The sequence below is a fragment of the Giraffa tippelskirchi genome, chromosome 11 (assembly GCF_054371585.1).
Source record: "Giraffa tippelskirchi isolate mGirTip1 chromosome 11, T2T-mGirTip1v1.2.pri, whole genome shotgun sequence".
Lineage (NCBI taxonomy): Eukaryota > Metazoa > Chordata > Mammalia > Artiodactyla > Giraffidae > Giraffa > Giraffa tippelskirchi.
In genome coordinates, this window is record NC_137285.1 from 55356387 (window position 1) to 55374552 (window position 18166).

At 43.1% G+C, this 18166-nt stretch overlaps 1 protein-coding gene across 24 annotated transcripts in view; it reads left to right on the top strand.

Annotated features, from left to right (window-relative positions):
- The first annotated feature begins 273 nt into the window (after positions 1 to 273).
- The window catches only part of C11H4orf51 (chromosome 11 C4orf51 homolog), a 57796-nt gene continuing 39903 nt past the window's right edge, over positions 274 to 18166 (top strand). For all 24 annotated transcript variants that reach the window (XM_081544260.1, XM_081544265.1, XM_081544267.1 and 21 more), the window contains exons 1-2: positions 274 to 866; positions 6180 to 6241. In XM_081544260.1, the coding sequence (XP_081400386.1) occupies positions 640 to 866; positions 6180 to 6241 (289 nt within the window). In that variant the 5' untranslated portion in view covers positions 274 to 639. The remainder of the gene's footprint in view (positions 867 to 6179; positions 6242 to 18166) is intronic.

Here is an 18166-nt window from a genome sequence, read left to right on the forward strand (position 1 = left end):
TAAAACTGCCATAACACTGTTAATCTGCTACCCTGATAAAAAATAAAAAGTTTAAAATAAAATAAAAATGAGCAAAGCCAAGGCCCTACTCCAGACCAATTAAATCAGAATCTATGGCTGGGGGTGGGGTCTTATTTTACCAGCCCCTGGGGCGACTCCAGAGGGCCACCAGCTTCAGTACCATTGCTCTATGACACACGAGAAGCTGTTCGCATCACTTGCTATTGTTGACATCACAAACAGGGCACATTTGCCTCCAGACCCTTGAAGGTCAGTCTTTAGAAGAAATGAATGCTTGGCACTGTCCTCTCGCTCCACGTCTTAAACCATCATGATTAGGACTCACTTATTTATAAAAGCAGTGGCCACCTGCTTTCTTTCCAGGATTTGTAACTGTATATCACTTAGAGCAAAAGCCAGAAAGTTCTAAATTTGCTAATTAAAATTGGAGGGAGGTGGGAAGTAGCACTTGTGGAATTGTGCGACCTGTTGCTTGGCAACTTTGAGTTCAGCTTCTGCATTCTGTGGGCCATCGGAGTAACAAAGTTTGCTGAGTCGGGTTGATTACTTCCTACTACAAAAAGGAAATTAATTCTGCATGACGGAGAGGGCTTGAAAAGCTGTCCTTCAAAGCGGGCCATGTCACACTTCTTCTACTTGACACCGCAAATTCTTCTGCCCTTCAGCCCTCTAACTTCTCAAGAGTTTGATGTGATCCGACGGAAGGCTGCAGCATCCTGGCAGGATGAAGCAAGGTGGTCAGATTCGTCTGTGACAACGTACATGGGCAGTTACAGGAAAAAGCAGCCAGACGAGTCCACAGGCAGCCGACCTAGAGCAGGACAGCCCTGGCCTGACCGTCACCAGTAAGATGGCCTTGTGATTTGCCCCTGGCTATGTCTCTGACTAGATGAGAATGATACTAGGAGGAGGAGGGTATTGTCAACCCCGAAACATGTCCCGGACTTCCACTCTGTATATTTTCCTGGGTGAATGTCAGGGGGCGTGCATGCAAAGTTGCTTCAGTCATGTCTGACTCTTTGCAACCCCACAGACTGTAGCCTGCAAAGTTCCTCTGTTTATGGGATTTCCCAGGCAAGAATACTGGAGTGGGTTGCCATTTCCTTCTGCAGGGGATCTTCCTGACCCAGGAAGAAGAGCTAAATGTCAGTTACCAGCTGAAACTATGATTGTTATTCTCTGTTTAGTCCTTCTAAAATTGATGCACAACTGCTTTTACAAGGTAAAATGTGAGTATTTGGTTAAGATGGGCTTCCTAGGTGGCACAAGAGGTAAAGAACCCACCTGCCAACAGAAGACAAAAGAGATGCAGGTTCGATCCCAGGGTCAGGAAGATCCCCTGGAGCAGGGAATGGCTACCCATTCTAGTATTCTTGCCTGGGAAATCCCATGCACAGAGGAGCCTGGTGGGGCTACAGTCTACAGGGCTGCACAGAGTCAGACACAATTTAATGACTAACCCTAATAATGTTAGTTATTTTGCCTTCCAGGCCTTTCCAAATTGTCAAAACAATATTTAAAGCTGAAAAGTCTCAGGGGTACTTTCCAATTGGATACCCCGCCTGGCCTATTCCAATGAACCACACAGTCTGCATTTTCAATAGCTCTCAAGCTTGTTGGCACCTCAATTAACTTTGGAAGTCCCTTTGCTAATTCTGTGAATTTTGAGGCATCTCTGGGCCCCCTGGGGGAATCTTCGAGGCACTAGTTGCCTCCCCATCTCAACCTTGGACTCTCTGAGGTATACAGACCCAGAGGAGAGGAAAACTGAGAGTCCTGACTGGGCCTTTCAGAAGAGTCCCAAATTATTTGAAAAGCAGTGATTTTCCTTTCTGCATTAGTACTAATAGAGACAAATCTCTGAGTGAAAAAGCATCATCATGTTGGATCATGCTTCTGAAATAAAGAGGTGCTGTGCCAGGGCTTACTAAAAAGCCATAGGACAAATAGGGAGCATTTGTTTGTTACAGCAGCAATAGGAAAGTACAGGTAGACCTTGGAGATACTGTGGGTTTGGTCTAATAAAGTGCTTTATTGGGTATCCCAATAAAGCAAGTCACACAAATTTATTGGTTTCCCAGTACATAAAAAGTTATACATACACTGTACTATAGTCTATTAGGTGGGCAATAACATTATGTCTAAAAAACAATGTTCATGCCTTAATTAAAAAAATACTTGGTTGCTAAAAAAAATTAAAATATAACCATCATCTAACAACACAGGCTTGCCACACACCTTGAATTTGTAAAACACACACTATCTGCAAAGTGCAATAAAGTCAAATCCAAAAAAACAAGGTATGCCTGTAATACAGGTAGAATAGCGATCAGAAACATTTTTATAATAAAGTGAAAATTTTTATAATAAAAGAAAGAGCACAATACAAAATTTTCATGAATGTTAAAAAACAGGAATAAAACAAAATTAGTGCTTACCAGTAAGTTTTCAAATGAAATTTTTAAAAAATGCCACTTTGCTAAAATATGTCAAGATTTTAGAATAAGGATAGTCAAAGATATGTAAGATCTCCACACAGAAAACTATAAGAACTTAGTGAGAGAATATAAAGATCTAAGTCAATAGAGAGATGAACCATGCTCATGGATTGGAAGACTGAATATTATAAAAATATTATTTCTCCCCAAATTGATTTACAGATTCTATACAATTCCAATAGATGTGGAACTTGACAAGATGGTTCAAGGCCAGGAAACAGCCAGGACACTCTAAAAAAAGAACAAAGTGAGAGTGTTTGCTCTGCAGATAACAAAACTTACCATAAAGCCTCAGTAATTGAGGCAGAATGGAAATGTGGCACAAAGATAACAAACAGATGACTGGAACAGAAAAAAGGGCCCAGAAACAGAACCTTGCATATATGGGCACTTATTTACGTAAAAGGTGGCGGAACAGGGGAGAAAGGTCATGTTTGCAATTCCAGGTAGATTCATTCCAGATGAATTAGAGACCAAAGTGTGAAAGGCAAAATAGCAAAAACCCATTAGATAATGACATAAGGAATATCTTGATGATCTTGGGGTTGGCAAAGATTTCCTAAACAGAACACAAAAAGTATTAACCACAAAGAAACAATGAAGTAATTGAGACTAGCTTAAAGTAGCTCTGTTTAACAAAATACACCCTTTAAAGTATGAAAGTTGAGCTACAGATAGGAAGGTAAGATTTTCAACCCAGTGACTGACCAAGGGCTCGTAACTACGATACATATTAAAAAAAAAAAAAACTCCTGGGGACTTCCGTGGTGGTTCAGTGGCTAAGACTCCGTGCTCCCAATGCAGGTTGTCTAGGTTTGATCCCTGGTCAGGGCCACAATCTGCAACTAAGTGTTCACATGCTGAAATTAATAGTTTGCATGCTGCAACTGAGACCTGGCACAGCTAAATAAATAAATAAAAATATTTTAAAAAGAAAAGCTCATACAAATTAGTGTGAAAAAGACAACCTATTAGAAACATAGGAAAGAGACTTTGAAATGAAATTCATAAATCAAGATATCCATGTGATCAATAACATGTACCAAAAGTTCCTTAACCACATTCATAATCAGGACATGCAAATTAAAACCACAATGAGCTTACTCATGTAAACTTCCAGAATGGTCAAAATTAAAAAGATGATTAATACAAAGTGCTGGTGAAAGTACAAAACAGTGAGGTCTCTCATGTACATGTGGTGGGTATATGCATTGAATTGTTCTCTTGAGGAAAACAGTTTGATCTTGTTTTCTAAAGTTGATGTTATAGATATCCTAGGACTTAGCAATTTTAAGTATATATCCAGCTGAAAAGTGTTGTCACATGTGCACCAAGAGATACGTACAAGTAGTTCATAGCAGCATTTTTCACAATAGCCAAAACACAATCCTAATGTAGAATACATACTATTCAAATATAAAAGAATGAATAGACAGTGATGTGATTGTATAGTTCAATCGCTCAGTCGTGTCCGACTCTTTGCGACCCCATGAACCGCAGTTCGCCAGGCCTCCCTGTCCATCACCAACTCCTGGAGTTTACCCAAACCCATGTCCATCAAGTTGGTGATGCCATCCAACCATGTCATCCTCTGTCGTCCCCTTCTCCTTCCACCCTCAATCTTTCCCAGCATCAAGGTCTTTTCAAATGAGTCAGCTCTTCGAGTCAGGTGCCCAAAGTATTGGAGTTTCAGCTTCAACATCAGTCCTTCCAATGAACAACCAGGACTGATCTCCTTTAGGATGAACTGGTTGGATCTCCTTGCAGTCCAAGGGACTCTCAAGAGTCTTCTCCAGCACGACAGTTCAAAAGCATCAATTTTTTGGCGCTCAGCTTTCTTTATAGTCCAGCTCTCACATCCATACATGACACAATGCCGGTGTAAATGAACAAACTATGGTTGCACTCTGTAATGCCGCAAACACTGTATGAAGTATTTGAGCCAGATCCAAAACATATGTGTATTATTCTATTTATGTAAAAGTTTTAAAAAAACTGTGTATGCCAAGTCACTTCAGTTGTGTCTGACTCCTTATGACGTTATGGACTGTGGCCTGCCAGGCTCCTCTGTCCATGGAATTATCCAGGCAAGAATACTGGAGTGGGTTGCCATGCCCTTCTCCAGGGAATCTTTCTGACCCAGGGACTGAACCCAAGTCTTTTAGGTCTCCTGCATTGGCAGGTGGGTTCTTCACCACCTGCGCCACCTGGGAAGCCCTCTTAAAAAAAACAGCCCAAGCCAGACTACAGTGTTTGGTGTATCTGCTTGGGTGATAAAAATAAATAAATAAATAAATAAAAGGAGAAGCAAAGAAATGATTCCCACAGAAGTCAGAAAACTGGCCCACTGACTGTCAGACTTTCTGCTCCAAACCTATTGGAAAAGTAAATACTGGGGTTGGGCTTAGAAACGTGCATTTGGTGGTCTTCCCTGGTGGTCCAGTTGTTAGGAATCTGCCTGCCACTGCAGGGGACATGGGTTCGATCCCTGGTCTGGGAAGATCTCACATACCATGGAGCGACTGAGCCCACGCACCATGAAAGAAAAAAAAATCCGAAATGTGCATTTAAAAATTAATACCCCCTGGTGATTGAGTTGCTGCTGTAGGTAAGGAGAAGAAAGATGCAGGGTGGGCCACCAGCCCCTGTCTCAGGGATGCTGAGGGCTAGTCTGTGGGCTCAGTACATGTTCAGGAGCATTTTAGAACTCCTATTTTTTTTTTTTTTTTACATTTTTTAAAATTTATTTTTTGAAGTATAGTTGATTTAAAGTGTTGTGTTAATTTCTGCTATGTCACAAAGTGATTCAGTTATACACATGTATACATTCTTTTTCATATCCTTTTCCATTATGGTTTATCACAGGGTATTAATACAGTTCCCTGTGCTATACAGTAGAACCTTGTTGTTTATCTATTTCTATATATAATAGTTTGCATCTACTAATTCCAAACTCCCAATCTATCCATCCCCAAATCCTTCCTCTTTCCCACCCCTGCACTAGGACTCTAGGCTGACATAATTCCACTTTACCCCTAACACACACATAGTTACAGGTCCCCAGAGCTTGAAGGCCCTCCTCTCCTCAATGAGAGGCCCTAAAACAACAGTCATCCTCTAGAAATTCATGACTGAGCTTCCCACCAAGCCAACTGCTTGCCTAAAATGAGCATTATATCTGGATTCGGAGAAACTGAGATACAGATACGTTTTGAAGGATAGACACGGCATCTGCTAGTCCCCAAGTTACCCCGCCGCTATTAAGTTCTAAGTTTTCCTGGGAAACCAACATAATTACTGTAATATTTCCTATTCCATTCATAGCATTTATTTTATTCTGAGAACAGCTCCCTAGAGAAAGTCTCATAAATTCTGTGAAAACAATTATGAACTTACTGTTTGAGCTTTTCATGTACAAACGTTGAACAGTTTACCCTTTTATGACAAATTGGGGAACAAACAAATCACTAAAGACAATGAGAAAGTCCAGCTTGGGTTGATTTAATGGGATTTTACTGTTGGGAGAGTGGAAAGGGGGAAGAAGAGGAGCCAAAGTTTGGGAATCAAATGGAAGCATGAGTGAAAACCCCTGCAAGCCCATAGGCTGTGGCTTATAAACCCCAGAGCTCTCACCTTGTTTCTCGTACTTGCTTTCTGTAGGACGGCGTTGCCAATCTGCTTTGTCGGTAGGGCTGAGCTCCAAGAGACCACAGATGCTAAAGGTGAGTGCAATGTGATCAGTTCTGAGCACAGCCATTTTGCCAAGGTTGCTGCCCTGATAACTTTTGTGATCGAGATTGTCATCCAAATAGTTTCCAGATGCCTACTAAAGGCAAGGCGCCTCTAGCAAGAAACTGAGCATGTTCCACTCTGGATCAGTCACTCTTAAAAATAATAGTTATTCCAGGGCAAAAAACTTCCTCCTCAGAAGGTACCTTCTCCCAGAGCTTGGAGCCCTAAGTAACAGAATGTGAGCTTTACTGGGTATGTCAAAGAATGGGGAAGAGAAACCAAACCATTATAAACCACCAACTGCTGCTGCTGCTAAGTCACCTCAGTCGTGTCCGACTCTGTGCAACCCCCTAGATGGCAGCCCACCAGGCTCCGCCATCCCTGGGATTCTCCAGGCAAGAACACTGGAGTGGGTTGCCATTGTCTTCTCCAATGCATGAAAGTGAAAAGTGAAAGTGAAGTCGCTCAGTCGGGTCCGACTCTTAGCGACCCCATGGACTGCAGCCTCCCAGGCTCCTCCATTCATGGGATTTTCCAGGCAAGAGTACTGGAGTGGGGTGCCATTGCCTTCTCCCAACCACCAACTAGGAAACTCCATTTCCTAATCGATACCACCTCCACCCCATTTCAGTTAAATCAGGATAAGACTTGTGGCTATAATAGATAAACTTTCAAATTCCAGTTGCTTAACATGATAATGGGCTTCCCAGGTGGGGCTAGTGGTAAAGAACCCACCTGCCAATGTAGGAGACATAAGAGAAGCAGGTTCTATCCCTGGGTGGGGAAGATCCCCTGGAGGCAGGCATGGCAGCCCACTTCAGCATTCTTGCCTGGAGAATCCCATGGACAGAGGAGCCTGGCGGGCTACTGTCCATAGGGTTGCAAAGAGTCAGACACGACTGAAGCAACTGAGCATGCAGGCAACATGATAAAAGACAGTTTTTTTCTTGCTATAAAGGCCTGGGAAGGTGTTTTGCAGACAGACCTTCCACAGGGTGATCTAAGGACACAGACATCATTCATCTGGGAGTTCCACCATCTCCTGGGGCCCCAGAATCTCCATCTGGCAGGCGGGGGAGGGTAAAGGGTCGGGATGGCACATGGATTTTCCACCATTTCAGCCTGGAAGCGACTCACGTCTCATATGCTCACATTCCAGTGGGGGAAGTGGTCACAAGGCCCCACCTACACGAGGGTTCAGATTCCTGGGCTGGGCAGCCTCTGTCCAGTAACAACTGCACACGGCTGACGGGGACAGCCAGCCCTCCCACCCCACACTCTGATATTGAGGAAGAAACACAATAGGTTTTTCCCATATAATTTCCATCTCTTCTGGGTTCATATTTGAAGGTTTAATAAGACCAATGAGCATCATCTCAGGTGAGGATATTAAAGCACTTTGTAAAATATTCTATTAGTATGTCTGTTACATTTGCTATTCAGTATGTGCCCGTGTGCTGTCAACATGGTGTCAAGAACCATCCATTCTCCTGAAACGTGGAGTAAAGGTTTTTAACCACTGCCTTGGACGATCACTATTCTGCTGGCTTTCCTAATAAAATTGGACTTTGTGGAAATAGTACATTTGAAATGGGTTTGATGCCTCCCTCTATGGTTTGCTGAGGCAAGAGGACCGGACGGCGAACCATTTGAGCTATTGTTAAAATCAAGAAAGACTTCCTTTCTCCCTTTGCACTAATAAACATAAAATTGAAACACACTACCTAGCTTGGCTGGAGAAGGGACTGGCTACCCACTCCAATATTCTTGCCTGGAAAATTCCATGGACAGAGGAGCCTGGCGGGCTGCAGTCCATGGGGTTACAAGAGTCAGACACAACTGAACACACATACACACACACACACACACACACACACACATCTGGCCTGGAGACAAGTCTAGGACAGGGGAAATTAAATAACTTACCACTGTATGATAGGTATTGCTTTTTTCCTATCTTCTCCTGTCTTTATGGTAAAGTATGGTAGGAGAAAGGTAGAAAAGACATAAATGTACAAATGTATTCATAATGACGATTTACGAGTGGAGACTTCGCCCATGTTGCTTTTCTCATTTTCCTCAAATGGTCATTTTAGTTTAACTGATGCCTACTCTTCTCATTAAGAGGTGACAGTATACCAAGGTAGAATTATTTAATTTGGCCAAAGGATAACTTCCCTCTGTGCTTCTTTGAAAATTTCCATGTCTAATTTTGGGATTATCAACTGTGTGCTCAGTTCAGTTCAGTTGCTCAGTCGTGTCCGACTCTTTGCGACCCCATGGACTGCAGCATGCCAGGCTACCCTGTCCATCACCAACTCCCGGAGTTTACCCAAACTCATGTCCACTGAGTCGGTGATGCCATCCAACCATCTCATCCTCTGTCACCCCCTTCTCCTCCTCCTTCAATCTTTCCCAGCAACAGGTTTTTTCAAATGAGTCAGCTCTTCGCATCAGATGGCCGAAGTATTGGAGTTTCAGCTTCAACATCAGTCCTTCCAATGAACAACCAGGACTGATCTCCTTTAGGATGGACTGGTTGGATCTCCTTGCAGTCCAAGGGACTCTCAAGAGTCTTCTCCAACACCACAGTTCAAAAGCATCAATTCTTCGGTGCTCAGCTTTCTTTATGGTCCAACTCGCACAGTCATACATGACCACTGGAAAAACCATAGCCTGGACTAGATGGACCTTTGTTGGCAAAGTAACGTCTCTGCTTTTTAATATGCTGTCTAGGTTGGTCATAACTTTCCTTCCAAGGAGTAAGCGTCTTTTAATTTCATGGCTGCAGTTACCATCTGCAGTGATTTTGGAGCCCCCAAAAGTAAAGTCAGCCACTGTTTCCCCATTTATTTGCCATGAAGTGATGGGACCAGATGCCATGATCTTAGTTTTCTGAACGTTGAGCTTTAAGCCAACTTTTTCACTCTCCTCTTTCAGTTTCATCAAGAGGCTTAGTTCTTCTTCACTTTCTGCCATAAGGGTGGTGTCATCTGCATATCTGAGGTTATTGATATTTCTCCCGGCAATCTTGATTCCAGCTTTTGTTTCTTCCAGCCCAGCGTTTCTCATGATGTACTCTGTGTATAAGTTAAATAAGCAGGGTGACAATATACAGCCTTGACGTACTCCTTTTCCTATTTGGAACCAGTCTGTTGTTCCACGTCCAGTTCTAACTGTTGCTTCCTGACCTGCATACAGATTTCTCAACTTTGTGGTAGAAGTGTCTAATGAAGGGAGTTAAAATGTGAAGGCAAATCAATACAAGCTCACTGGATAAATTTGCTCACCACTCGTGGACATGGGTCTATTGATGGTCTCTTTTTAGAATGTGTCCCTCCATAGATATGCAAATCAGATGGGCTGTTCCTAAGTGTGATTCACAACCATCAGAGGAAAAACATTCTCAGATTTTTTCAAGACTGCCTTTCAAAGAATTCAGTCTTATTCTGCCTACGCTAAGGTGGGTTTTCCTTTGGTGTTACTATTGATTATCTTCCCAAGTGACGTGGCTGCGGCTTTTCCCTCCTGTGGCACCGCCCGTGTGCTCATCTCTCAAGTTCAAAGAACAAAGCTGCTGCTGCTGCTAAGTCGCATCAGTTGTGTCCGATTCTGTGCGACCCCATAGACAGCAGCCCACCAGGCTCCCCTGTCCCTGGGATTCTCCAGGCAAGAATACTGGAGTGGGTTGTCATTTCCTTCTCCAATGCATGAAAGTGAAAAGTGAAAGTGAAGTCGCTCAATTGTGTCCGACTCCTAGCAACCCCATAGACTGCAGCCTACCAGGCTCCTCCGTCCATGGGATTTTCCAGGCAAGAGTACTGGAGTGGGGTGCCATTGCCTTCTCCAAAGCAATAACTAAGAAAAACTAAAATCGAGGGTCTTAAAACTGCCATACAGACAGAAATTGTTCAGCGATTCCTCTCTTTACATTCTGCTAAGACAGATTCTAGCAAGCTTTATTTAAAAAGCTCCTCTCCAGCAGAAGCGATTTATGCAGAGCGAGGTGGGATGTGGCCCCGCGGCCACTGGGGCTGCGCTCATGACGGTCCCTGCTTCTTCTCTCATTCTTGGTGCCTCTGTACATCCCTCCAGGATGAGCCCGAGTTACACTTGCAAAAGGGCACACTGACCTCTTTGATTCTAGCTGTTCTGTGAGATGTAATATGTACCAGGGAAGAGGTTATCTATAGACTGACATCATCAGAGCCCAGATGTGACAGAATGTAAGAGAATGTGCATTCTTTCTTGGGATATTCCCTAGTCACATACAAAAAATTCCAAGTCCCTAAAGAGCAAGCTGAAATTGTCTTTATGGCATATGGCCTTTTTTTTTTTTTAAACAAAACAAAACATTATTTATTTATTTGGCTGCACCAGGTCTTCGCGGGATCTACTTCCCTGACCAGGGATCAAACCTGGGCCCCCTGCACTGGGAGCATAGAGTCTTCGCCATCAGACCACCTGGGAAGTCCCATGGTATTATGGCCTTTTACAAGGATGACAGCATCCAGGAGAATATTGATAGGAACCAAATAATATTCTAAGAGGGCAACATGAAGATGATTTGTCATCTTTCTTCAAGAGTGCGTTCATTTGCAGCATCATCTTTTTCTCCTGTTCTTTCACTCTCACTTCTCCAAACCTCAAAAGACTTCTAAAAGTAAAAGAAACAACCAGAATACCCATGAGTCCTGTCTTCACACAGGGAGATCTTCAAGCATAAACAAGATGATGTCACTTTGTTTCCTGTGACGCTTGCAATAAAATCCTCCACTCCCATTTCATGCCTTTTGCTTTTTGATCACTCTGTTCCAGTTAATTGGCTTCTTTTAGGAACTTGAAACTGCTAAGCCATTTCCTACCTCAGGACCTTTGCACACACATTCTCTTTGCTGGAATCCAATTATCCCAGCTCTGCTGAACTGTATCCTTCAGGTTTGAATTTAAATGTCACTTCTTCAGAGAAGTCTGCCCTGGCCACTATATTTAAAGTCAGTTATTCACACACTTTCCATTTTTAATTTTCATCTTAACGCCTAGTTTGCTATGTATTATTATATTTGTTTACTCGTTTATTATCTTTCCTCTTCTAGAACATAAGCTTCAAGAGAGCAGGAATTTGTCTGTCTTGTTGGTCTCTGCATCTCCAGCACCCAGGGCAGGGCTAAACACAAACCAGGTCTCCTTTAATTGTATGTTGAACAGTGGTTTTTATGGGCCTTCTATGGTTGACTTTTTCTTTCCCACAATATATTTCCTTACAGAGACAATTTCTTACATAGAATTTCTCTTTCCAAAGGAAATTTATAAAAGTACTTTAAAAAAAATTAGAATGTAGTTTTTATAGAAGCAACCTTTCAAAAATTTGTGTTTCCAGTGGCAGGCTTTAATGTGTTTAGTGGCGAGATTCTAAAGTATTACACATAAAATACCTTAAAAATTGAGTAAAAAAAATAGCATATGGCACTGTTGCATTTTGTATGTGGCTTTAGTTGTATAGGGGCTTCCCAGGTGGCGCTACTGGTAAAGAACCCACCTGCTAATGCAGGAGACATAAGAGACACAAGTTCAATCCCTGGGTTAGGAAGATCCCCTGGAGGAAGGCACTGCAACCCACTCCAGTATTCTTGCCTGGAGAATCTCATGAACAGAGGAGCTTCATGGGCTATCGTCCATGGGTTGAAAGAGTCAGACAGGACTGAGGCAACTTGGCACGCATGCACCCACCTTAGTTGTATATACTCCTCCACCCTGCACCCAGGTTCTGTAATGAGCGGAAGGAAGTGCAGCCAGGCAAACCCCAAATCTGAAGCAGACACAGTCCTGTAAGCAAGGGCTAGTGAGTATGATCTGGGATGAGAGGCAGAGAGGAAAGAGAGCAGAAACATTGGTGTCCAAGGGCCTGCCCTTTCTTAGTGATGTGCGTGTCTTGCTTCCAAGCTTTGTCCACCTTCTTTCCATAACGTCACAGGAATGTGCGTCCTTGTGCTGTTTTGGGATCATTCCCAAAGCTTTTTGCTCCTGGAGGCTGGGGCCCCAGAGTGAAGGTGGGAGCAGATGGGTTAGGGCATGCCTGAAGAGAGGGGCTTATCCAGTTTGCTGGATCCCGCAGTCCTTAGCAGGTTTGCTGGTAAGGATTATCCAGTTTGCTTGTAAGGCAAGGGCTTACCAGATTTGCTTATTCGGCAATCCTTAGCAGGTTTGCTGGTCTGCCTGGGGAAGGAGCAGTAGGCTGGCCGCCGGATGGCATGGTAAGTGGGTAAATGGCCATCAAGCCAGGCAGCCTTCCCCAGCCGTCCTGGGAGAGACTCACGGCTCCTCATCCAGGTTCCCCCACACCCAGGCCATCATCTCCCAGGCAGAGGCACGGGGAAGCTTCCCCTCCCCGGAATGAAGCCCCCCACACAATGAAGCCCCTCCCCCCACACACACACCCGCCACCCTCGCACTCTCACAGAAACCTAATTTCTGTCTCCTCCTGCCTGTGACTCCACGCCATCCTGCGCCTGGCACCTGGGTTGTTTCGCCCTGAGTTTCCACACTTTCCACTCCTACCATCTGCGCTGATAATGTTCTAGCGCTTTCTCCACCCATCCCTCCCCTCCCCCGCCTCGCCACACACCAGTTGCCTGAGCGGGACTGACGTGACCACTCCCCTCCCTGGAGGCACAAGCCTTGGGGTCCATTGTGTTGGGGGAGAAGAGGGGTGACTCCTCCGGCTTCAGCACGAATGTCCTCCCTGGTTCCTCTCATGGCCGCTCAGTGTGCTTCCCTTTTTAACCTAATCCCTGCCCTCCTCCTCCTCCCATGGACAGCGCGGCTGCCCACGGGTACGAGGAAGGGAGGAAAATGCCTTAGAACCAGCCTCTCCCGCCACGGGGTCCCCCAGTTCACTCCCAGCGTGGGCGGTCACGGCAGAGAACCTGCTAATACCAGGACTTCATTTATCTGGCTAATTCGTATGCCTGGCTGTGGGAAGTGCATATGCTTCTTTTAAACTACAGAAGGGAAAAAGCTTGTGTTGGCTACCCCATAAATCTAGACAGCCTGGGAAGCAGTTTGCCTGGCACTGAGGTCCTCCCTACACTAAAAAATGCCAGGTACACCAGGTGATGGCCAGCACACCCCAACGAATCCCAGGACAGGCCCCCAGACCCAGGAACTACCAGCGTCCCTTTCAGGTGTTGGAAATTTTGTTTTGCTCGATTTGAAATGAGGAAAACAGTCTAATAAATGGTTAAAAGTGTTTGCCAGGAAATAGTCAAGTGTAAGGCAACGGCGTCCAAATTCCCTGCAGAGACTGGACACAAGGGAACATTGGCAGCTAAGCCTGTTATTAAGAAGGTCACAAAATGCCATCTGTTACCCTGCATACTTTACTGTTCACGCATAACATCCACTAGGAAAAGAGAGCACAACAGTAGGCTTCCCAGGTGGCGCAGTGGTAAAGAATCCGCCTGCCAACGCAGGAGATGTAGAAGACGCTGGTTGGATCCTTGGTTGGGGAATATCCCCTGCAGAAGGAAACGGCAACCCACTCCAGTGTTCTTGCCTGGAGAATCCCGTGGACAGAGGAGACTGATGGGCTACAGTCCATGGGGTCACAAAAGAGCCGGACATGACTAAGCACTGAACGCAGAGGCATTGCAGTGATTTCAGTGGGCTTATGTGAACAAAGCATGGATCTCCCTATGGGATGGGCTACAAGTATGTGGGGAGGAGATGGGAAAAAGGCATCGTTTTTAGGTCTATTCTTGGTTATGGCTTCAATGTAATTTGAGATGCTGCTGCCCGGTTTTCCGAATCTTTTTCTGCCTGGTTTTAGTCATCTATGAAATATGATAGTAGCATTTTGTCTATCATTATGAAATTGAGGCAGATAAATGAATGCCTTATTCCTTTATCCACAATTTTTTAATTCATAGACAAGTTGAAGGAATAGCAGAACCATTATTTGCCTACTCCCTGCCTAGATTCACCAGTTGTTAACATTTTGCCACATTTGTTAACATTTAGTTTTATCTCAGTCTCTCCTTGTTGATACTTGTATGTAATACTCTGCAGAACTATTGAGAGTAAATTTTCAGGCATAGTAACAGTATATCCTTAAATACTTCAGCATGTACCTCTAGGAGCAACAATGTTTGCTTATAACCATAATACTATTTGCTAATTAACCATAATATTATTATCTTATATAACCGTAATACTGTTATTACATGCAAGAAACTTCATATTGATAGGATATTCTCACCGAACGTTCAGACTATTAAATGCATTATTCTTAATAGTCTGTCAGGAAAAGATTCACTCTGTCATCTATCCCCATGGTTAGCAATTCTCTTTTTAAGACATCTCATATTTTTTGAGACACTTTGAAAAGTCTAATGAAAGCTCTAGGCCCCACCTTCAGAAAAATATCCATCAAGACACTTCTACAAACCACCAGTGCATACATCTTAGATACCTCCAGGCTGTCCATGGACTCTTGGTTAAGTGCTGTTAATATTTTATCTAAATTCTCCTCTTTACAATTTAAGACCACAGTACTCAGAAAAGGTTAAAAACAATTTTTTCTTTACTTGCCAACATTATGTTTTGTGTTCATGAAGCTTCATTTTAAGGAACTCGAAGTTTCAAGGAACACAGGGATGGGTAGGTAAAAGATCACATGATCCCCAAATCTAAGAAAAGAAAACAGAATCATACATACAGCTCAGAGCTGTATATGACAGCACCTTGTAGTGGACTACATGATGAGAAGACCCAGAATATTTCCAAATGGGAGACTCTGTAAGAGCAGGTGCTCACAAACCCACACTTGCTTTCTTGGTAACTGATTTTTAAAACCATATACCTGTAGCATTCCATCAGGGTTGGCACAAGATTTATGGACCTAATAGGTAAGATAGAATTTGCTGGCAGTTACTAACATGGTTAGTTTCATCAACAAAACTGCCCAATTTGGTTACAGTTCTAGGACTAGGAAGTGGAAGCAGGGAGGCGGATACACGCTGGCAATTTAGGGGAATGTTAAATGTCCTTAATTGAAAGGCCAGCTGAAACTGCCAGGGTAATGTTAAACTGTGGGCTCTATTTTGTCAACTGTTAACTTGCAAAGAAAAAAATCAGCAGACCATACTCCGGCATCTGCGAGCTTGTTGGTATTCTTCTCCACAGACAGACTGAAGAAAATGGGAGCTGTTTCTAGCTCGATGAGAAAAATGTACAAGTTTGGCTAAAAGATGGGCGTAAAATCCCAACATATCCCTCATACAGTGGTCCAGCACAAATTCTAATCCCCATTTCCCCCCATAATTGATCAATGCCTCAAAATCACTTTCTATAAAAATTTTTATAGTATATTTTAAAATCATATAATTTGCTAATTAATGATTCTCTTATACAATTTTTGAAAGGAAGGATGACAAAAAACTAGTGAAAGCCTCTGGCAGGCCTATGGGATTTATAAAAGTCTTATAGAGCTTTGAAAGGCTAAGGATTTGCAGCAATAATCAGAGCTAATTGTGCAGGATAAACTTTGTATCTACCTGCTCTAACTGTCACTGTGAAAAAGTGGTTTTTTTCTTGAATTTAGGTAAATAATTATAGAACTCATTGATTTTAGCTTAAGATACCCTGCTTTTAAAAGTTTATCAGCATAAAACAGCACAGATAATGAGTAACTGCCAAATGCTATTCCTCTCCCTTGACTCATCCCTGGTGACCAGACCCCATCATATTATGCCAAACCAGACACTCTTCTCCTTTTTAAATCAATTTTTATTTATTTTTAATCAAATTTAATTTTTTCCTTACTTTTTTAATCAAAAGTCGTCGAGAGAAATCAGCATGATTAGTCGTTAGCAAAATGTAAATTAAAACACAATGACATACTTCCTTACATCTGTAACAATGGGTATCATCACAAAGACAGAAAGTAACAAATGTGGGCCAGGATGTGGAGAAACCTTCATTCACCAGAACCTTCATTCATTGCTGGTGAGAATGTAAAGTTAGCACAGATACTTTGGAAAACACCTTGACAGTTTCTTTAAAAGTTAAACATAAATTTACAATAGGATCCAGCGATTCCATACCTAGGTACTCACTTGTGTGTGTGCTAAGTCACTTCAGTTGTGTCCAACTCTCTGCAACCCCATGAACTGTAGCCCACCGGGCTTCTCTGTCCATGGGATTCTCCAGACAAGAACACTGGAGTGGGTTGCTATGCCCTCCTCCAGGGGATCTCCCCGACTCAGGGATCAAACCCACGTCTCTTCTGTCTCCTGCATTGGCAGGGGGGTCTTTATCGTTAGTGCCACCTGGGAAACCCAGACACTCACTTAAGAGAAATGAAAACATGAGTCTACACAAAGATTTGCACGTGAATATTCACTACAGTACTATCTATAATAGTGAGAATTGGAAAGAATCCTGACATCCATCAATTGGCGAATGGATAACGAAATTTGTTGTATTTATACAGTGGAGTACTACCCATCAGTGAAAAGAACAAAATATGGAATGTGGGTGAATCTCAAAAACATGCTACATAAAAGAAGGTAGACATATAAGACCATATAGTGTATGATTCCATTTATATGAAATATCCAATAAAGGCAAACCTATAGATAAAGTAAGCTAGTAGTTTTCTGTGTCTGAAGGTAGGAAAGGTCATTAGCCATAAATGGGCATGAGGGATCTTATTGGGGTAATGTAAATGCTGTAATACTAATTTATAGTATTATGATGATGGTTGTATAACTTGATAAGTTTACTTGAAATCATTGAACTGGTTGGGTCGGTTTTAAGACATGTAAGCTATACCTCAAGAAAATCATTAAAAGTACTCTAGAGCTTCTTCAGACCTTGAGAAAAATTTATAGCTTTAGAATTTTAGCATAGGCTTGGTGTTCCCTCTGATTCTAAGAGCATAAGTTGTGTGGACATAGAAGGATGTTTCAGGCATAAGTTGACCCTGACTTCTGGCTTCCATTTCTGTACCTAAGGTACTTGAAAGAGTCTACTCCACCCTAAGAAAAGGTAAAAAGATGAAAAGACTGAAAAATCAACAACTGTCTTGGATCTATAAGAGAGGTGACGACCCAGAGCAAACCACCGTTCCCAAGATTGAAGAGAGGGATGAATACAAAGAGCCACAGCTGACCAGAGCGGAGGCTCACAGGTGAAAACCACCACAGGAACCAGTGCTAGGGCTGGACTATCGGAACAGGAATTGACAAATTGCTGGAGGCTCAATGTAGCAAAGAGCCCACAAGACCAAGCAGGCAAGCAATGCAATGCAACAATTTGTCAACAATGTAAACAGATCTGAGAGTTAAAAATTTTAGAAAGACCCAGGAGTAGGGCAATCCTTACAATATTGTGTGAAATTTACCTCCAGGAACTTGACCAGGTACCCACAGTAAACATCAGAGAACAACTCCCTTGTGCTTCCGGCAGGGGGAGGGGGAAAAGAACCATTTTGAAATACTCCAGAGTATTCTTTACTCTAGTGGTAAAGAATCCACCTGGGTCAGGAAGATCCCTTGGAGGAGGGCATCACTACCCACTCCAGTATTCTTGCCTGGAGAATTCCCTAGATAGAGGAGACTGGTGGGCTATAGTCCATGGGGCTGCAAAGAGTTGGACAATATTGAGCGACTGTACACACACACACACACACCTCAGGAGAAGATAGTTAACCAGAGCCTAATCTGCCAGGGTATTAGCATGGCCTAACTGAGCTGGGAGAAGGGAAACGGACAACTCCAGTCTACTCTACCCTTCTGTGTGGGAAAAGAGAAATACGCAGCCCACTTCAGCCATGCTGTTCCACCTAGGACGGGAGAAAAAACAGAAAAACTCGTGAAGTTCACAGTCCAGGGGCACAGGGTCACCAAAAGGCT